General features: G+C 36.5%; 2 protein-coding genes across 5 annotated transcripts in view; one reads left to right on the top strand and one right to left on the bottom strand.

The window, feature by feature from the left end:
* Positions 1–5,811, bottom strand: part of ODR4 (odr-4 GPCR localization factor homolog) — a 36,906-nt gene extending 31,095 nt beyond the window's left edge. The window contains exons 1-2 of one of the 3 annotated variants that reach the window (XM_043922819.1): positions 5,587–5,811; positions 2,757–2,877 (exon numbers count right to left, since the gene is read on the bottom strand). In XM_043922819.1, the coding sequence (XP_043778754.1) occupies positions 2,757–2,855 (99 nt within the window). In that variant the 5' untranslated portion in view covers positions 2,856–2,877; positions 5,587–5,811. The remainder of the gene's footprint in view (positions 1–2,756; positions 2,878–5,586) is intronic. The other 2 variants (XM_043922817.1, XM_043922818.1) reach the window with 2 other exon arrangements.
* Positions 5,812–5,868: 57 nt separating this feature from the next.
* Positions 5,869–22,202, top strand: part of TPR (translocated promoter region, nuclear basket protein) — a 69,083-nt gene continuing 52,749 nt past the window's right edge. For both annotated transcript variants that reach the window (XM_043922812.1, XM_043922811.1), the window contains exons 1-16: positions 5,869–6,033; positions 6,408–6,716; positions 8,188–8,292; positions 10,158–10,231; positions 12,117–12,213; positions 13,246–13,349; positions 13,724–13,888; positions 14,622–14,714; positions 15,150–15,230; positions 15,311–15,398; positions 16,170–16,310; positions 16,660–16,751; positions 17,002–17,199; positions 19,767–19,874; positions 20,864–21,090; positions 21,758–21,921. In XM_043922812.1, the coding sequence (XP_043778747.1) occupies positions 5,964–6,033; positions 6,408–6,716; positions 8,188–8,292; positions 10,158–10,231; positions 12,117–12,213; positions 13,246–13,349; positions 13,724–13,888; positions 14,622–14,714; positions 15,150–15,230; positions 15,311–15,398; positions 16,170–16,310; positions 16,660–16,751; positions 17,002–17,199; positions 19,767–19,874; positions 20,864–21,090; positions 21,758–21,921 (2,116 nt within the window). In that variant the 5' untranslated portion in view covers positions 5,869–5,963. The remainder of the gene's footprint in view (positions 6,034–6,407; positions 6,717–8,187; positions 8,293–10,157; positions 10,232–12,116; positions 12,214–13,245; positions 13,350–13,723; positions 13,889–14,621; positions 14,715–15,149; positions 15,231–15,310; positions 15,399–16,169; positions 16,311–16,659; positions 16,752–17,001; positions 17,200–19,766; positions 19,875–20,863; positions 21,091–21,757; positions 21,922–22,202) is intronic.

Genomic DNA, 22,202 nt, shown 5'->3' with positions numbered 1-22,202 from the left:
AGGGAAACCAACTTTGATGGACAGCCCTAGAATACTTCCCTCACGTCTTATCTTTCAGTATATTTAATACCAGCTCCTTATTTATTTGGCATCATGAATATGAATCATGTAGTGGTCCTTTAAAATGGCTTCCTAGATGACTGAAAGAACTGCATTTTAGAAATGCATTTATTTATTTGTGGCTGCGCGGGGTCTCCCCTGCTGTGCGTGGCTTTCTCTAGTTGCGGTGCACAGGCGTCTCAATGCAGCGGCTTCTCTCACTGCGAAGCACGAGCTCTGGCGCGCAGGCTCAGCAGTTTGGCGCACGGGCTTAGCTGCTCAGTGACACGTGGGGTCTTCCTGGACCAGGGATCAAACCCCTGCCCCTGGCATTGGCAGGCAGGTTCTTAACCACTGGACCACCAAGAAAGTCCCATAAACTGCATATAAAAGATGACATGCTTGCTCAATTTTCTAGCTATTATATTTATTTTCTAAGTAATCTCAACAGATTAGGTAGTTCAATAAATAGAAAATCCCTGGAAAATAAAGTCAGAAATGACCTTGTGCGTCTCACTTTCATTGAAACAATGGCAGTGGGGAACTTGCTCATGTGGTCCACAGAAAAACAAAGGGGGTGTAGGACAGATAACCAAAGTGTTATTAGATTGATATTTCTCAGTTTTAACAGCAATTAAATGCTAACCAAAAGTGGGAAATCTAAAGATAAAACTGGGGGAAATTTACTAGCTCAATGTCATTATAGTGAAAATCTCCTACAAAGAAAGAGTAAAAGTACAAGGTAGCATGATGTTATCCTCACACGTGACCTGATATCTTAATTGTTAGTATTAACCTGGAACAGAAAAAAAATTGAAGATATGTTATTTCAATAAAAGTTATTTTCAGAATGTTACACTGAAATGAACACTGGGAACAGGTAGGCACTGATTAAGAAAACTCTTTGCTTTCATAAAATCTATGATTTTGAAAAAGAAACTGACTCTGAGAATAGGAAACAGGCAAGCCTGAAAGCTTGAGGGGAAGGAGAGAACTGTGATGAACCTGGAAAAAAGAGAAAGAAGAAGCAAGTAGAATACTGGCAGGAATGAAAAAGCTACATGAACAGAGAGTGGAATTCTCCCTAAAATGTGGGCGACTTACATGTGAGACGGTGGTTTTGCTAAGAAATGGCCCACTTGCAATAAGGCAAGTCTGGAAGAAGGTATTTCTCCCTGACCTTTTACCTTTACTGATTATATCTTTCTCTAAGACTTTTCTTTCCTTCAATTTTTAAAATAAAGGGAAGTAAAGATCCTTAAATAAAAGGTTTCTAACAAAAAGAATCCCATAATAGATGTTAAGTAACCTGAATCTAAAAGAATTTCAGCCAGAGAGGTCATCTGGCTGTCTGGTGAGAAGCCTCATGAGTCGGTAGTACCTGGGTGAACAGTGCTGGGTCTGCCCTGTCTTATGAGAAATCAGATTTGTGAAAATTCTTCCAATGAGACCTGTCTCTCGGGGCTGCACTGACACTAACTAAACTCAATCAGAATGATGTTGAAAAACAAGAATACTGTGAAGCGGTGTGAGCACATAAATCCTCTGCAGAGTGCATTCTTTCTAAGTAGACAACATGCTGCTGCCGCTGCTAAGCCGCTTCAGTCGTGTCCGACTCTGTGTGGCCCCATAGACGGCAGCCCACCAGGCTCCCCGTCCCTGGGATTCTCCAGGCAAGAACACTGGAGTGGGTTGCCATTTCCTTCTCCAATGCAGGAAAGTGAAAAGTGAAAGTGAAGTCGCACAGTCATGTCCGACTCTTAGCGACCCCATGGACTGCAGCCTACCAGGCTCCTCTGTCCATGGGATTTTCCAGCCACGAGTACTGGAGTGGGTGCCATTGCCTTCTCCGAGTAGACAACACAGGACATCCAATTATAAGAGAAAGTAGCTTGGGAATGTGCACAGAGTCAGAACAAGGAACGTTAATTATGCAACCTGAATGTTCTAAAGCATCATGCTAAAATATCCAGGAAGAGACCCGTCCCAACAGAGTTTTATTTGTTATTAGGCCTCAAAATCAATCCTTGGAGCACAGTACACTCTCCCCAAATAGAGTGAAGATGGAAGCAGCTGGTGACCTGTGCGACTCTCCTCTGTTCACTGCTGCGCACTGCTGACAGTCCTCCCTGCTGATTAACACTTCCTCCCACCAATTATAAAAAATCAGTGGGTGCTTATGCTTTTTAAAGTAATTCTTCAAACAGTTGTTCCACTTTGTGTTGCTTTTTAAGATTTAACTCTAAGAGGAAAATAAATTTCTACTTTCCAAATTTCTCCAATCCCGTCTCTCCCTCTCCATTGAATCAATATTAAAAAAAAAAAATTCAGTTAATGGGTACCATGGTTCGTAATAAAATATATGACCTGTACCTCAGGTCTGAGATAAGACAAACTCAAAATAAAACTGTCAAAAGCTACTTTGTAAAGAATTGGACAACCTGGAATTAAAGATTAGAGGGGAGTAAAAATCACTTTGAAAAGACAATGAAATATGAATAACCTGGTCAGTAAAATCCTAATTTTGGAGTTTTTACCTTATAAGTTACTTTCACATTATCAAAAGGGAATGTGTTCTGACTTGAGCAAACCTGGGTTACATTCTTCTTCATTATATCCCTCCATCATCTAAATTGGGTTTACTATTAAACAGAATATTTTAACTTTAAAGTAAACAAATTAGTTTCATCAATAGATGCAGAAGAAAAGATACATACCTGTCCAATTAAAAGGCCAGAGACAAAAGCTTTTCCCTGGAGATTGATGTTTGAAAGATACTGGCCAACAGCCTCTTCTACAATGTAGGTTCTTCCCATTATTAAGAACTAATTCAACTTCCTAAATTACAAGAAAAAATTATACAGCATGTTTAGGAAAAAACAAGAATTTGCAATGACTTTTCTCATTGGGGTAATATAGAGAAACTGTACTAACCTGACAATATCCCAAACCTTACAGTGACTGCTTACTCAATAGGGTACTCTTTCTTGCAAAGTTCTAATTCTCAACAGAGAGTTGCAAGAAATGACTTCCAATCAACTACAGTTGACATGAGCAATAAGCCTACTCTCCTATCTTAGAAGATATGGAGAAGGAAATGGCAACCCACTCCAGTATTCTTGCCTGAAGAATTCCATGGACAGAAGAGCCTTGTGGGCTATAGTCCATGGGGTTGCAAAGAGTTGGACATGACTGAGCGACTATCACTCATATATCTCAGATAAACAGAACACTAAGCTTAAGCCACACACCAGATTTCTTATTTAAATCGACCACTCCTTGGTTGTATCATCTTTGGTAATTTACTGCTGAGCCTCTCTGTGTTAGTTTCTAAAATAGAAAAGATGATAATTTCTGAGTTGCTCAATGAGAGGTAAAGAAAATCAAATGTATGCATTCAAGAAGCACACTATGGAGACCTGCTACTGCTAAGTTGCTTCAGTCGTGTCTGACTCTTAGCAACCCCATGGACCGCAGCCTACCAGGCCCCTCCATCCATGGGATTTTCCAGGCAAGAGTACTGGAGTGGGGTGCCAGACCTACTATGTGCTAAAAACTGTACTAACGTGGGATGGCACAAAGGTGATAATACTTGGTCTCTGCCCTTGAGTGACTCAGAATACAACTAGAATGATGGAAGTAAACAAAAGCAAAGTAATAATAACAAAAACATGCAGAGCTTTCACTCGTCTAAGGCATTGTTCTAAGTATTTAACATATGGTGACATTTAATATTCACACACACACACATGTACACAGAAAAAAAAAAAAAAAGACATGATTCCAAAAACCTAAAAAGAGCCATAGAGACTCTGAAGAAACAGTAGCAACATTCTGAATATAGGTACAGTCATTACCTGCAAAGAAATTCCAATCTTATTCAGGGCAACAAAGCCCAGGCAATTCTAGATGTGCTGGGGTGTCTTATCTAACACCAGTAAAATAAACTGCCAGTCACAATGATTTTGCATTATTCTAAAACTAAAGCCCAGAGAATTGGTTCTGGTTTGAAATGACCTATTAGATCATCTATTTTTTTTTCGTCGTTTTGTCTCAAAATGCATTAAATTTCTTCCTAGCTCTCAGATGTGCACATATATTTGCTAAATCTAGAACTATCTATCATTAGTGCCTTTATAAAGTTAAGGAGCTTTTCACTTTTAGCACCTTAAGGTATGCAACTCTGTGTATTAAACTCTCTTCTACTTCTCATGCTATTCTACTCCTTTCTTTCTGCCCTAAATAATTCTTAATTCTTACAAGAAATAACAATGGTAGTCACTCCAAGGTTATGATATGTAATTTTTTCATCTTCCTTTTTCTAGTATCATATACTAGCCATGTTAATATGTAAGAAACTGAATGGAATAGGAAGATGAGAATCTTTGGGTTATGAAATCTAGTTGACTGCTGGATATTTTTTTTCCTTTAGTGCTCCTTCAAATATTTTAAATGTTGCCAATCATACTGTAATAAAGGGTAATACTAAAAATGCAGATCTTCTCTTACACAGTTCAATTTTTCCTGAAATGCTGCATATCAGTAGAAGCTTTAGAAGTTGTTCAAAAGCTGATTGAAACCATTCAACTTTCTTGAACTCTAGTTTGCTAGTCTTCAAAATAAAGAATTTGGATGATAGCAGGTCTGAAAACCTAATTTTAGAATTCTCTAAGTTCAAGTATAGAACATCGGTGTTTTCCAAATAGTAGATCAATAATGATGATATTGTGGGCCTAGGATATAATACGGGCTTCCCAGGTGGCTCAGTGATAAAGAATCTGCCTGCCAAGCCAGAGACATGGGTTCCATCCCTGGGTCGGGAAGATCCCCTGGAGAAAGAAATGGCATCCCCCTCCAGTATTCTTGCCTGGAGAATTCCATGGACAGAGGAGCCTGGTGGGCTACAGTTCATTGGGTCACAAAGAGTCAGACACGACTGAGTGACTAACACACACAGAATATCTGAGGGGAAAGAAATCTGAATGAAGCTCCTTACTGGTATTCTCAAAGGTGGGAGTACGATATTAGGAATGCTTCATTTTCAATAAAGAATTTAGCAAATTCTTTTCAAGAATAATCAAACATGCAACAATTCCCAGATTCAGCTTAGAAGCCATCGAATTACAATCTGGAAACAAATTGTTCTGTTACGGTGTCAGGAGAAATGGTTTTCAAGAATGTGTTTAAAAATTTCTGTTCCGATAGTTTTTCAATTTAACAATATAAACACAAGGCAACATTTTCCGCAATGTTACCTTAGAACATACAAATAAAAGCAACACTCAAACTCCTCTTGGTTTCTTCCTGGAAATAAACGGAACTCCTTACGTTTCTGTTAAATCACTGTTACCCACCCCTGCCACCCCAAACAAACAAAAACACCTAAGTAAGACAAGTCTCCAAACGGGATCTGTGCTGTGTAGGAGTGTCCGTCCATATGTTTCTTACAGTCTGTCCCTTTCTTTTCCTCCTTGAAAAGGCAGCTGTGTCCGAGTGCACACATTACACACACACACACACATGAATTCCACCCTCAAGCTGACTCACCTGTACTCAGACTGTGCACACGTGGCAGGCAAATCTGACGAACTGTCAGATCCCCTGACAGAGGAGGGGGTTAGTGTGTAAGTGTAAGCCTCCAGGGACCAGGTGCCCGTCCGGTCCCAATTCCACAGTCAGTGAATTCATCAGAAAGCGACGGACTTCCCTCACCTCACTTCCCACTCCAAACCCGGGGTCTCTGGAGTCAGGTGACGCGGATTGATGACGTCAGCTGACAACCCCCCCCCCCCCCCCCCCCGCCCCAGCTTTTACCCAAGCAGCACCTCAGCCAAAGCTACTGCGGTCGCCACCCCGCCCCCTTCTGGGCGCCATTGAGAGCGTGGCAGTAGCCCAGTGCCTGTTGTCTGGCCCTGCCAAGACCGATGCCCTCTAGTGGCTCAGTATCTAGAAACCGCCAAAGAGGACGACCCATGGCATCCCGAAGCTTTGACGGTGAGGTTGCCTTGCTCTTCGGGGAGGAATGTGCGTTGACGAGTACGATGTGGCGCCACCTCGCGGAGGAGTGGTCCACGCGCAGGCGAGAGTTGGGGGCCGGGGGTGAAAGAAGGAAGTGAAATGGGTGGTGCGGCATAGGACTCACGGAAGGGATTGGAAAAAACTACGTTTCCCAGAAGCCTGCGCTGCTTGAAGCTGGGCGGAGAGGAGGGTGAGAGAAAGCTGGATTGCGGCCTGCAAGAACAGGGTCAGAGGCTGCCTCAGAACTCGGATTCCCAGGGTGCACAGCTTCCGGCGGCTGCGCGCGCATTGCGAGCGCGGGCGCTGTGGCGCGTCTAGTGCCGCGGCTAACACAGAGTTCTATTTCCCAGGGTCCCGCCGCGGGAGTCTCCGGCGGGCGGGCGCGCGCGAGCCACCGGGTGAGGAGGTCGAGGCGGCCGCCCAGGCTTCTGGGTCCTCTGGGTCTTCGCCTTTCTTTTCCGTTTCTGCCGCGTCGACCGCTGCTGCCGCGGTCCCCGGCCCAGTCGACATGGCGGCGGTGTTGCAGCAGGTCCTGGAGCGCACGGAGCTGAACAAGCTGCCCAAGTCCGTCCAGAACAAACTTGAGAAGTTCCTTGCTGACCAGCAGTCCGAGATCGACGGCCTGAAGGGACGGCACGAGAAATTTAAGGTGGAGAGCGGTAAGTGCGGCGCTCTTCCCGCCCTGCTTTCTGGGCCCGACTCCACAGCGATGGCTGGTCTCCCCTTGCAAGCTCGCTCTGCCCACAGCTTCCCTGGTGGCATCGCTTCCCCGGCTCGGTGGGCACCGTAGGCCTTCTCTCAACTACCCCCTCTCCCGGTTTGATACGAAAGAGCCTTTTTGTTTTTTAACTCTGACTCTACATTGGAGTTTCGTTTTCTTTGTAATTAGAGTGGTCTCATTTAGGAAAAGCTAACGTTGTCCAGCAAACCCATTGTGGTGATTTGAGTCTCTGAGAGTGTGCGATTCTTGACTCTTCTAAGCCTGTCTGTCTGTTGCATGTTCAATGACAGTAGTTTTTCTGTTTTCTAGTAGTCTATGTTCAGAGGCCTATGGCTAATTGATAACTTCTTGCGTTTGTTCTGACTGTGTCGCTTTGGTGCTGTGATGAACTAAATGTACACAAAAAACGAGTAGGTGCCTAAGACAGCTCTGGAAGCACAGCAGACGTGCAGTATGTTTAATATATCTGACTTCTCTCTAAAAATTGAAGTTTGATCGAGAATATATTAAGATCTGTTTACAAATAACTGTAGTAAACCCACAAATAAGAAAGTTGCTGATATAATGACGAACAACGTTTAAGAAAGATTAAGGTCATAGTAATTACCAGTGGTAAAATGTCGATACAGAATTGATGTTGAAAATTAAACCGTTTGTGTGTCTTGGTTTACCAGTTTTTTGGGGGTAGGTTGGGGTGAGGATTGTAACTGGTTTTGCTAAGTGGATTGAAACTCCTTAAGTAAGTTTTTGTTTAAAAAAACAAAACAGTTGTAATTGTCGAGCAGAACTGATGTTGAAAATTATCTGAATCCCAACACTGATTGTTAATTTGCACAATAAATATTGAATGTCTTCTGTGTGACTGATACTTTGCTGAGCAGTATGTTATCAGTTGCTTCCCTTGGAAAGTTAACAAATATTTTTACATAAATTTAGTTATTTTGTCTGTTCAGATGTTATTTAGGCTATTTTAATACAAGCCTCTTTAAAACAAAGCGGTTATTAACCAAAATGATTTTTTTTCTCCATTTAATTTTTTTGGGGGAGGGGGTTGCTTTATGCTAAGAAGTCAGTTGATGTGTGGGGGAAATACCATGATAAATAAGACATGTTGCCAGCCTTGAGGAATTTCATAATCTTGTGGAGTAAACATAAAAATTATTTGTTGAAACCCCATTCAGGCTTTATTTTCTTTTGTCATATACGTATAAGTCAACTGGAAATGTTGTGTTGAAGTCCTTTACGATACTGGATCTATTTGTCTTTACTCAGATTCGTTCTTATATGGAGTGTGGGTTCCAATATTATGTCCTAAATCTTAAAATCAAGGTTATTAAAAATAAGTAGCAATGTTGACAGTGTACATGTGTGTGTTTGATTTTTTCTTTTTTTCCTCTAATCATCTGTAGAACAACAGTACTTTGAGATTGAGAAGAGACTGTCCCACAGTCAGGAGAGACTTGTGAATGAAACCCGAGAGTGTCAGAGCTTGCGGCTTGAGCTAGAGAAGCTCAGTAAGTATTTAATTATGTCTTTCTAATAGCCTTGGGGTATTGAGGTTGGCTACTCCTTTAGACGCTTTGAAAATATTTAATTACTGTATATGAAAATGTTGATTGTTCTTAATTTATGGTAATATTAGGATTTTTTTTCATTCAGCGGTAAAGATATTGAAAGAGTACAGGGCTTGTTGGTCAGGAGGTGTGGGTTCTAGTTCTGACTGCTGTTAAAAGCTCTTTTATCATATAAATCGTGATAGTGTTTATTGTTTACAAAATGGCTAGGACCACTTGTCTGTCTACTTCCAACAGTTGTATATGTCAAATGTATGAAAGCATTTTGAAAAGGCTAAAGCACTGTGCAACTGAAAAACAAAGTGACTTGATTATTTTTATGTTGAAAAATTAAAGCCTATTAGTTCCATTATAATATTTGTGTTTTAGCTCTCATTATAATTTTTATAAATATTTTTAAATCTAAGGATGTAATTTCTGCTTTAAGGTGTAATTTCCTTGAAAGCTGAGCAGCCAGTTTTCTTCATGATAAGTTTTCTGACATCACTAAGTCCTGAAAATACATAAGATCTGGAAGATGATGTGTTTTATGTGCTTTGTTTGCAGTAGAAAAAAAGCAAATGTAGGAAGATCTTATAGAGTAGGGACATCATAATATTACTAGATACAGCTGTATTTTAATTTGATTGGGAATGCAAAAAGCTAATAATCAAGAGAAAACTTGAAGCCTTAGTCTTCTTAACTGAGTCCATGCCCACTGGCTGTATGAGTTGAAATTCTTTTTGGCTAATTTTGGCACATCTCATTTTTAAAATGTGACATATACATATGATGGTATGTTTGCATTTGTAATGAGAGTATAGTTATTGAGTAGCTGTATATGACTCATCACCTCTACATTGTTTTATCTTGGCATGGAAAATAAAAGGTTTGTAGAGCAGTAGTGCTAAAAAATTTTAAGAAAATGACTGATGACAGCTTCCTATATGAAATCTGGGAAGGGGAGAGGGAGGAGAAGATGGGGATAAACCTAGATAGACACACTTTCCTGGGGTGTACAGTTTTTTTGTTTTGTTTTATTTGTTTTTGTAGTTTATTCTGAATTTGTAAGTTTAGAAGGCTGTAAATAGCATTAAAACTATATTGAAAATTTAGACTAAATTAGCAGGATTTTTCTTCTTTTGACAAGCCATTTGTTTAACTTGGAAATAGTAATAATTGTTCATTAAATCACTAGTACATAATATGTGTTTTAGTGGAAGAAAATTTCAGAAAGTGCATTCTTCCTAATTATCAACATGCATTTAAAAGAGAAACTCAGGGGAGGTAACACATTATGGGTGGAGATCCTAGGACTGAAAATTCAGTATTAAGCATAGCTCTTCTTAGGGACATAAACCAGCTGAATTACAATTATCCATTCTTGTGATGTATTCTGTACACACTTTATATGGGTTTAAATATTATTTGGTCTCTTGATTTTTGTCTTTTTTGTACTTAATTTTTAAATTTGTAAATATAGTTCATTATGATTGACTTAGATGTCATTGAAAAATAAGGAAATGAGTAATTGCAAATACTTTTTCCTAAGAATGTTGGCTAGAATGATTGCAAATATGATTTTGGAAACAGGATAGCATATTTAAAAAGTTGTACTAGAAATGCAGTCAATTTGGGTTGTACTTAAGAATTTGAAATGCAAAAAAAGAAAAAAAAAGGAATTTGAAATGCAGTTTTGTACAAATCAACCTTTCTGAAATTCAGTTTCTTAATTTCAAAGTGTGTATGGGTGACAGTTGAATAAAAGCTGTCATTGCAGATTTTAAGCTTATGTGTGTGACATTCATAAAATTCCTTTTATCCAGACAGTCAACTGAAGGCACTTACCGAGAAAAACAAGGAACTTGAAGTTGCTCAGGATCGCAGTATTGCCATTCAGGTAATAGTTATTCCTGTGAATAAAGCTAATTGTGAACATGGTACTTGAGGAATTTTTCTGTTCTAATTGTGCTTGTTGTTCATTTAGTCAGTGGGAAGATGAAATATGTTCAATTAGGAGAAGCTACTAACAAAAATGTGTATACCTAAATTTCTTAGTGGGATTTTATGTTGTAATGATTAATTGGACATTGCTTTTACTTATTGGAAAATATGAGTACTTGATATTAAAAAAAACCACACATTTGCTACTAGCTGTGTAGCTCTTAAGTCATTTTAAAACGGGTTTTTTTTGCGTTGTAATTAAAATGCCATAAATTTGTAAGTAGGGTAGACATTCAGGTTGTATATGCCTAGTTGCTCCTAGGAGTCCTTGTCTCCTACTCTTTGTAATCACATGGACTGTAACCCGCTGGACTCCTCTATCCATGGGGATTCTCCAGGCAAGCATACTGGAGTGGGTTGCCATGCCCTCCTCCAGGGGATCTTCCCAACCCAGGGATTGAATCCAGGTCTCCCACGTGGCAGGCAGATTCTTTCCCATCTGAGCCACCAGGGAAGCCCACGCATTCATAGATCTACTCACCTACTTAACTACCTACCTACCTTCCATTCTTTTAGAAATTACCTATTTAATGCTTACTGTTGCCCAGGCATTATTTCAAGTATTTCAGTGCAGTTGGGGAGATGGGTGAATCTACAGTGATCATCATTTCTTTAGAGTGGTGATTAACAATAACAGATTGATGGTGATCACAAGGATTGCAGGCCAGTTTGTTTAATAAAGTGATCATACCCAGTGATTCTTTGACCAGATAGACCTTCAGATTCTTGCCATTGCTTTTTAAAAAATTTGCTTTTGATTTGAGGTTAAGAAATACATAAAGTATTTATAGTAGGAAAGAGTGATAGACTTGATTCAATAGAAATGTAAAATTTTCTACATACAAAGAACAATCACGAAAAACCATTTTCTCAATAAAAATATGACACTACATATATGTATCTTTAATACATGACTACTTTCAAATTATAAGAAAGCCATTCAAGGGGGGAAATGGGCAAAGTAGTTTTTAAAAACATAGGAAGCGGTACAAATAGCCAGTAACAATATGATATGTTGTTCTGCTTCCCTCATAATCGGAAAAATGCAGATGATGTAACAGGATATAATTATTTTTCACCTCCCCATGTTAACAGTGGTTTTTCTTTTTTTCTCTTGCTCCTTATTTAAGCATAATCTTCAGTACTGGCATAAGTGGCTTGAGATAAATTGCCATTGTCTTGCTACAAAGTAATTTTTCAAAATATATTAAGGGTTTTAAGTAATTTCATTTCTGGGCCTTTTTCTTGAGAAATAATTTGAACCAAGATGCAGTGATAGTCATCAAAGTTTTATTTTATGACAGAAAAATGAGAAGTAAACCTAGTTTCCTATAAAGGCTTGCTGAAGTAATTATATAATTATATGACACTTCCAAGTGATTAGAAAGTGACATGGGAAATTTTTTTTTAAACTTTTTATTTTGTATTGGAATATAGCCGATTAACAAACAATATTGTGATATTTTCAGGTAAATAGTGTAGGAATCCGGCCATCCATACACATGTATCCATTCTTCCCCAAAGTCCACTCCCATCCAGGCTGGGAAATTATTTTTGTGAATCTAGGAAAAGTAACTTAAAAAATCTAGAATATGAACAGAAGCGTTGAGATTATGGGTAATTTTTAAACTTTTTGATGTATAAGCCATGAGGAAGAAAATCAAGCATATTTAAACCACAGCTAATGATAATTAAAGTGCCAATTCCATGTTCATGTCTTTATAATTGATCAGTTTGATTTTCTTATTTAAATATATTATGCTTACTCCTTTTTGTGACAGAGCCAGTTTACACGGACAAAGGAAGAATTGGAAGCTGAGAAAAGAGACTTGATTAGAACCAATGAGAGACTGTCTCAAGAACTTGAATATTTAACAGGTATGAAGAAGTACCCTTAACTTCCAACTTCACTCTTTCCTTTCTCTCCTAATAGTGGTAAGATTTAATGCCCAGTCCATTTCTATTGGCTGGTGTTATAGCTCAGAGTAGATTTCAGAGTAATGTATCGGATCATTCTGAGTACTTAAAGAGTGCTACAGACAAATACACAAATGAAAATCATCTCAAAGAATTTGGACCAAGGTTTATGTACTACAATATGGTTTATAGTATCAAAATTGGGAACTCGTTTAGATGTTTTGTTGTAGAGGCTGAACTCCTTCATTTTATACAGGCATCCTTACTGATAAAAGCTGTCCATAAGCATTCAATTTAAGAATCTAAAAGGAGAGCCCATATTTGAAAGGGCAGACTGAAGGAATTAAGAAGCAGGAATATAGAGTATAATATATAATATAGTTGATGTATTTAAGTGACTCTTAAGCAGTTTAATGGTATCCAGTTCACTTTGGGTTCTTTTTCTAAGAGTTTTGAGAAATTTTATTTCTGCTAAAGAAAGAATTTTCAAATATTTATGTTACTATACAATAATAATCAATTAGCCAACTAGTCTCAGAAAAAAAAGTTGCTTTTGATCAACTAGTGGGTAGATAAAATTAAGTTTTCACATAAAAACCTTCATGTAAGGAATATAAGAAAAATTACGTGTATATCCTGGCTGGTTTTAAGTATAAATTTTTGATATGTATAGTTGCTTTTTAACTTAGAAATGGCTAATTTGTGAATTTTTAATAGGTTTTTGGTTAATATGAGGAAATTAGTGTTAATATTGTATATTTAACTTTACATACTACATTTAAAATAACCATTATAATTTGCATATTTGGTTGGATGCATGAATTTGGCTTCATTTAAAATTAGATTTGTGGTTAAGCATGGCAGAAACAAGTTAAAATAGTAGAGTTGAGAACTACTTATATTAGATGTTTATATTCCTAGAGATGTATTTTTGATATTTGGTTCCTCTGAACATTAATTAATCATTTCCCCTTTCTCTTCTGACCTTTCTAGAGGATTTTAAACGTCTAAATGAAAAACTTAAGGAAAGCAATGCAACAAAGGGTGAGCTTCAGTTAAAACTGGATGAACTTCAAGCTTCTGATGTTTCTGTTAAGGTGAGAAACAAGTTAATTTCTCATGCACAAAATACAACATTTGCTTTAAACTCACCTAAATTATATTTTAAGTATAGGCAAATTATCTGTAAAGTAATTAAAAGTTATATTTTTTTATTATCGGGATTAAGGTGGTTTTGGTTTTTTTTTCGGGATTAAGTTTTAAGACAATTTTGATTGAACTGTTTTGCTTATGGGGTATTTAAATTTCACATAGTGCTTATCTGGTTCTGTTTTCTGTTAAGAATACATGCAAATACTTATTTCTGTGGTAAAATAAAATTCTGCTTGTGTCCCATAGCTACACACAAAATCTTTTGAATAACCATATATTAATCTTTGACCATAAACCTTTTTTTCTCGGATTTCCTTAGTATCGAGAAAAGCGCTTGGAGCAAGAAAAGGAATTATTACATAATCAGAATACTTGGCTCAATACAGAGTTGAAAACCAAAACTGATGAACTTCTGGCTCTCGGTAGAGAAAAAGGAAATGAAATTCTAGAGCTTAAATGTAATCTTGAAAACAAAAAAGAGGAGGTAAGTTAGTAAACTTACCAAAAAGTAAGTTGTTGGTTATAACTTATGTTTGTGTGCCAACTTATAAAAATTTATGTAGTGGAATACCTAATTAAATATTTTGTAAGATTAGGAATTCAAATGTGGAGGATATAACACATAAATAATTGGCCTAGAAAATTAACCAATTGCATTTAAATAAAGAACTTAAGGTATTCTTTGATAAATTTTGTTACTATTTTCTGTCTTATAGTATATCTTTCCTAAGATACATGTTTAAGAAGTGGTGGTTAGATTCTGTGAGCTTAATTCAAACATGTTCTTGTATGAACTATTATTTTTCATTTTCTTAAGCATTCATATTTTATATAAAATGCTTTTTTTAATAATTATTTATTTGGGGGAATGCTGGGTTTTCATTGTTGCACACAAGCTTTCTCTAGTTGCAGCTTGTTGGGAGCCACTCTCTGCTTGCCGCTCCCAGGCTCTAGAATGTCAGTTCAGTAGTTGTGGCCTATAGGCTTAGCAGCCACATGGCATGTGGAGTCCTTCTACACCAGGGATCAAACCCATGTCACCTGCATTGGCAGGCAGATTATTTACCACTGGACCACCAGGGAGGTCCAAAAAATGCTTTTTTGGTAGGTGGGGATTATTTTGCTTTTACTTGGCAGTGAAACTTTGTATCAAATTAATTTCAGTTAATACAGTATCCACCACCACCCCCCACCCAACTCTGAATTTTTGTTTCTAGGTTTCTAGAATGGAAGAACAGATGAATGGCCTGAAAGCATCAAATGAGAATCTTCAAAAGCATGTAGAGGATCTGTTGACCAAACTGAAAGAGGTACAGTTGACCCCTTTAAAATGTCTCTTTTACGAAAATATTGTAACACTCAAGAACCTGTTAATTTGTAAAATGATTGCATGTTTTGCACTGTTCCTAACACCATAAAATATCTAGAACACTTTTATATGTTGTAGTTAGGCTAAAATCACTAGAATCAGTTGTATACCACACCTAAAGTACTATCTAAAATTAAGTATGGTTAATTTTAATGACATTTAACTATTCTGCTTTAAGATAAAAATATCAAATATTTTATTCTTAAGGTAATTCATCACTATCAAGACAACTGATTTTAATTTTAGTGGTGTTTTAATCTTTACCTCTTTACTTTTAAAACTGAATTTCTTATCTTGACATTTGGTAAGCATTCTAAATTCAGTTCAAATGAGACTCTTGTAATTGGTTTTTTGGTGTTTTGTTTTTGTTTTTCAGGCCAAGGAACAGCAGGCTAGTATGGAAGAGAAATTTCACAATGAATTAAATGCTCACATAAAACTCTCTAACCTTTACAAGGTAAGTACTCTACCATACATTTTCATACTCTAATGTTGCATTAATGGATATTGGGTAACTGCTTTAAGATTAAATTTTAGAGTGCTGCTGATGATTCAGAGGCAAAGAGCAATGAACTGACCCGAGCAGTGGACCAGCTACACAGGCTTTTGAAGTCAACTGGAGAAGGTAAGACACTTCAATTATGGGAAGATTGTTTTGTTTTTAGATAGAAGGTACTGTTTTCTTTACCCTTGTGTAGATTTAGAGGTCAGATTAACTGTATTAGGGACAAAATTTGATATAAGAAAGATTCGTAGATCAAATTTTAAATTCTGTTTCAGCAAATAGTATATTTGAAAATATAGGTATCTAATGTTTTTCTGTTTTTTGCATCTAATAGCCTTATATGTATTCTGATTTCTAATAGGAAGTTTTTCTTCCATTTTTGAAACATTTACTTTGATAAATATTAATACATATGGGTTTATAGTTTGGGTACTGTCTTAATCCATAAGTAAGTCTTACTTTTTAAGTTATTTTTAAAGTCTTTGGTTTTCTTCTATACTTGCTTTTTTTTAAACTATTTTTTTTCTTCTATACTTGCTTTTTTTTAAAATTATTTATGTATGATCTTTCCCAGTTATTTCTTGTGTTCTAGACATCTAAGATCATATTAAGCCAAAAAGATACTTAGAGCCACTGTTTTACAGTTTGAGTTCCCCTAGTTCCCCACTTTTACAAAAGAGATAGCAAAAGAAGGAATAGATTCACTAGGCCACACACCTCAGGAATTATAAGTACATTAAGAGCTTCCATTGAGTAATAACTACCAACCACAGCGTCTGTAGAATTTAATATTGTCTGCTGAAGGGAAAAATGATGACTATTCTATTACATTTTATAAACTCAAAGATTTTAATTATGTTTTTGGTTATTCTGTCTCTATAATGTTGTTAGCCAGTAAAGGATTTCAAGAACATATCATAGAGGTGGAAGAATCTAAAGATCGAATGGAAAAAGAAATGCTTGAGAAAATAAGGAAATTAGAGAAGGAATTAGAGAATGCAAATGACCTGCTTTCTGCCACAAAACGTAAAGGTATGGGTTAGTAGACGGCTTATTAAAGGCTAGAAATACTAGAGCTTTCCTACATAGTCCTCGTTAGTCCTCGCTGAACTTCACTAATAGTGTCTCTTATTTTCAGGTGTAAGTACCATTTGATCACACATGATTGTGTGTTAGTTTCCAGAAGAGTTTGTTTTAACTATTAATGCTGCATGGTTTTTAGAATTGTGTTACATGATTATTTGTTGTCATATTTTAAAGCCTTCATAGGAATTTATACATGATGTACAGTAGGTGTCACTTCTTGCTTGTTTTGTAAGAAACATTAGTGGCTTTAGTTTGAAATCTTCGAGACGTACACTAGATTTCCGTGTCGGCACAGGGGCCGTCTTGTCGGAAGAGGAGCTGGCAGCCATGTCTCCTACTGCAGCAGCTGTAGCCAAGATAGTGAAACCTGGCATGAAGCTAACTGAGGTGAGAGTGGTCTCAGATCTTGTTGTTTTCCATCAGCAAAAGTGTTCAGACCTCTGTGACACTTACTACCCCCAAAATTTATTCTTGTTGTTTAATGATTAATGGATCGTTTTAGGGAAGGCTTTCTTGGTTCCTGGTTCTATGCAACACATAGTAAACATTTCCATCTTGTGTTATTGCTGATGGATGTTTGTAAAGAAGCTATACAGGCTATATTATGCCTGGCTTCAAGTGATCTCTCTTCTTTCAGCTGTATAATGCTTATGTGGAAACTCAGGATCAGCTGCTTTTGGAGAAACTAGAAAACAAAAGAATTAATAAGTATCTAGATGAAATAGTGAAAGAAGTTGAAGCCAAAGCACCAATTTTGAAACGCCAACGTGAGGAGTATGAGCGTGCACAGAAAGCTGTGGCAAGTTTATCCGTTAAGCTTGAACAAGCTATGAAGGTTAGTTCCATTCCTAAATTTTAACTGTAGAAAAAATACATAGGAGAAATAATTTACTAAGTAGGATGGTTCTTTCTTAGAAATAAAGAATTTACCTCTAAAGCTAATTGCTTTTTCAATAGTAGGGTAATTGTATATTTTAAAGCTTGTCATTGCATTATTAAACATCTCTAATTGCAAAATGTTTTATCTTTATTCAGCAAACATTGAAAACCTTTAGCATTTTTTTAAGACATTTGGGATGTTTTCTGTAGGGTTCTCTAGTGGATGATAAATAGCCACAATTTCTTTTTGTAATAGAACTTTTCTAAATTTAGTAATGATCATTTTTTGTCAGGCAGTTCTGATATTCTCTCTGGATATGATAATGCTGTTTGTCAAAAAGAACTCCTTTATAAAAATATCATTTCACAATTTGGCAAATCTTCATATACACTATTTTGTTACTGTTCCTCTGTGTATTAGAAGTACCAAGGAAGTCTGAGAATATTCTTTATTTCTTTAGATTCTTTTTTAATAGATATTGGTTTAAGAAGAGTGTTTGTATGCTGGCTTCCCAGGTGGTGCTAGTGGTAAAGAACCTGCCTGTCAGTGCAGGATATGTAAGAGACGCGGGTTCAATCCCTGGATTGGGAAGATTCCCTAGAGAACAGCATGGCAACCCACTCGAGTATTCTAGCCTGGAGAATCCCATGGACAGAGGAGCCTAGCGGGCTACAGTCCATAGAGTCACAAAGAGTTGGACACTACTCTGCTACTGAAACAACTTAGCATGCACACGTGCACAATGTTTTATTAAGATACAGCTGTTAATATTACTGAGAAATCTTTGAGAGTTATTAAACAAATTTTATTGAAGGAAATCAGTTAAATCAATTTGTATGTGCTGAATAGTATAAATGAATCTCTGTTTTGTGTGTGTGTGTTAGTCACTCAATCTGTCCAACTCTTTACGACCCCATGGATGGTAGCCCACCAGGCTCCTCTGTTCATGGAATTCTCCAGGCAAGAATACTGGAGTGTGTAGTCATTACCTTCTCCAGAGGATCTTCCTGACCCAGGGATCGAACCCAAGTCTTCTGCATTGCAGGCAGATTCTTTACCATCTGAGCCACCAGGGAAGCCCAAATGTGCCTTAATTTGACTTAAAATTTTATTGCTATTGTTATTACAATTTAGATGTCAATTTAAATCAAGAGTGTATTGTGTCTAATGGTCTCTTTTTCCTGAATCAAATCATGTCTAGCAGTCTTGCCTTGAGAGAATATGGGGCGTTAAGACACACCCCAGCCCCTCTGGTGTGGTTTAAAAAGAGGTCCTTTGGATCTGCTTGACTTGCTCATTGTTGAAAGTGAGCGTTTTACCTGAAGCTTATTGTCTGAGGAGGTAGTATAGTGGAGGGCTTAAGAATCAGGTAATAGTGGCTGTTCACTGTGGGAAAACCTGTTAATTCATCACTAATGTGCAGGTATAGTAATAAATACAGACTTTTTTCATAACTTCCAAAAGCTTTAAAAATAATTTCAGTATCTTTTTTTGGTAGCCAAATCTTCTGTCCATAACATATATCATGTCCAGTCTAGATTCTGTGGTGCTTATTTCTCAGATTTCTAGAATTTTATAACCAAGTTACTTTCTTCCTTGGCATCCTAATTGATCCCAGTTTGAACTTAGTAGGTTTGTGTCATAACCATTTTTCATGAATATTTGTCTGCTTCATTTTGTCTCATACTTGTTCCTACTGAAATTAGTTTATCCTTGTACCTTGAAGGCATTGTGCTCAGAGGCACTTGAAACACCAGGATAAATATAAGCCATCTTTCACTTGTATAGTATCTGTAACAATACATACTTTGTGAAATAATACGTATTATGTGAGAACAGTGCATTAGGAAGCAAAATTTATATGAATTGGAGATAAAACATAAGATTTCAAAGATACTTTGTGCTTACATCAGACTCCTTAAAACGGAGCTTAGGGGCTTACATCAAGCCCCTAAATCCCTAATAATACTGTGATGCAAACGTTACTGCAATATGTTACCATTTTTCTTTTTTTTAACAGCCTTGTGACATTAGTTGCTGATTCTTTAAAATTAGTTCCCGATGCATTTTTTAATAAATCCAAGTCTTACCCAACATTTTTTGCTTTTAATACTTATTTCTAGATAGTATAATAATGATTATCACTGTAATGCAGTCCTTTGTTTTTGTCTTAGTAACAAAGTTTTTAGAGAGTGTTTGTTTGATCTCCAACATCATTTGATAATATACTATGGATTTGGTGTGGCTGTAACATTTTGATTCACAGTTAACTTGGGGGGAACCCCCTTCATTATCATACAGTGATGAACATTATAATATTGAGCTTATTTGAAATATTAAGAAATGTATTTGTATTTTTAAGAAATTTCTCTTTAGAGGCTACTATATTATATAGAATATTTTAAAATTATAAGTTGATTACTGTGATATTTGAGCACTGTGTACTTTTGTTATTTGTGTAACTGCTATTTGTATGCATCTTAGAAGAAAATACAGAATTTTCACTTGACTTCATTTTAAAGGAGATTCAGCGATTGCAGGAGGACACAGATAAAGCCAATAAACATTCATCTGTGCTTGAAAGAGACAATCAAAGAATGGAAGTACAAATAAAAGATCTTTCACAACAGGTTAGTTTTTTGTTTCTTTTCCTGTTTTATTTTGTTTTTTCCTGAACTGACTGCCTAGTAATGTTTGTTTCCAAGTATGTAAGATAGAACTAGTACATATGAAATTCTCATCAACTGAGAAAACTGCTGTAAATGAATTGCAGTCTAGTCATTATTTATTCTTAGCCCCTCCTTTTTTTCTTTTCTTTAAGCGTTTGATAAATTTTCAGTTTGAAGATAACTGGTTGTAATTAATGAAATAATTTAAAGATAAAAGAGTTATCTTCCCACAGTTCAAGTCTGAGAGTTAGCAGACTGGTGTGTATTCTTTCACATCTTATGTGTACAGATACATGTGAGCATATATGAACATACGTAAGCATTCTTTGTTTTTACTGAAATAAAATCACTTATTTTGTATATGCATCTGTAAGTGCATTCCCCTAACACTTTTTTTTTTTTTAGCTGATTAAGTTTGGAGATGTAGATCTGTTTTGTTCATATATTTTACCCTAATTTTTGTACGTAGAATGACTGAACAACAACAAATACACAAACACAAACATAGATAAAAATTTCACATGAATGAAGTTAGCATCTATTTCCCATGCTCCCCTTCTGCCCCACTGTGTAACACATATCTAAGCATGCAAGTGCAAGTGTACAGAGACAATGGGTATATATATCTAAATGTTTTATATGGTCATTGTTTTACAAAAATGGAACCATGCCTCTGGAATTATAATTTGACTTCTTTTTTAAAAATTACAATTTTCATTACATACTTTTCATAGAAATGAGAAATAATTTTTCCAATTAAGATTTTCTTTGTTTAGTTCTTAATATCTAAAATGATAAGCTTGAAAATTAGTTTTTTTAAGATAATTTAATACTCCGTCGAAGGTGTTCGTAAAGTAACCTTGTCATTTGAAAATTTTCACTTCTAAACATTTCCAAAGTCACAACCAATGCTATTTGATAACATATTAAAACTCTTTTTTTTTTTTTAGATTAGAGTGCTTCTGATGGAACTTGAAGAAGCGAGGGGTAACCATGTAATCCGTGATGAGGAAGTAAGCTCTGCTGATATAAGTAGTTCATCTGAAGTAATATCACAGCATCTGGTATCTTATAGAAACATTGAAGAGCTTCAACAGCAAAACCAGCGTCTCTTAGTGGCCCTTCGGGAACTTGGGGAAACCAGAGAAAGAGAAGAACAAGAAACAACTTCATCCAAGTAAGCAATAGACTTACTTTGGTTTATTCAGCAAACATTTATTGAAAACTTTTTGTGTGCTTTAAACAGTACTGGATATTGGGAATATAGTGATTTAGGAGAAAAAAATAAAATCAAGCAACCATATTGCTGAAAAATTCTACTCTCAAGGACCCCAGTTTTTGGATGAGATGGTTAGTAAGTGAGATAGATAATAAGATCAATAAATAGATTATTTTAGTTCAGTGTGATTTGTGCAGTAATAGAGAAAAGCCTTTCATGAGAGTGTAGAGGTGTGAGACCCAGCCTAGATTTGGGGGAACAGACCTGGCTTCATGAAGAAGATACTTAAGAATAACTCAAAGGAAAGAATCTTTTCAAATAATGGTTTTGTTGCTAGAGAAGGAGGAATGGCTATGAAAGCAAGAAGATTGGGATTTGGACTCAGTGGAATTGGTTTGATTTCTGCAAACAAATTTTTCAGATGACCTTGTTGAGTACCTGAGTCCTATGTAGTGGGGGTTTTAAAAGCTATTCTTAAAATAGCAACAAAAGAAGGAAAGGATAAGAGAGATGAAAATACTATGCTTAATGACAGGTGATAAAATGCTTAGTCAGTTTACGGTAGAAATTATAACTGCCTCTCAATCTCAGTCCTGTTAAATATACTTGATTTATTTTCCTGCAGAATTTCTGAGCTTCAGGCCAAACTTGAGAACGCCCTCACTGAATTGGAACAACTCCGTGAATCACGGCAACATCAAATGCAGCTTGTTGATTCTATAGTTCGTCAGCGTGATATGTACCGAATTTTGTTGTCACAGACAACGGGAGTTGCCATTCCTTTGCAGGGTAGGAGTTTTTATATGTTATCTTAAAAGTTTCCAAGTATTTCTGGGAAGTATTTCTGAAATGTATATTAGAGAATGGATTTTGCTACATAAGCAATGTCTACTCTAATGATGATAACTTCAAATGTGGCTACCATGTATGAGTGATTGTACATCATCAGTTCTAAAATACACCATTATTTTAGGTAAGAGAAATGCTGATCATTGTTGCAAAGGATGTGTCTGAGAGTCAATGAATTATATTACTTATTTTTGTTACGTTTTAACATTTAGCCTGCAAAA

This window comes from Cervus elaphus, chromosome 14 (genome assembly GCF_910594005.1).
Source record: "Cervus elaphus chromosome 14, mCerEla1.1, whole genome shotgun sequence".
NCBI lineage: Eukaryota > Metazoa > Chordata > Mammalia > Artiodactyla > Cervidae > Cervus > Cervus elaphus.
This window is presented reverse-complemented; position numbering and strand designations above follow the sequence as displayed.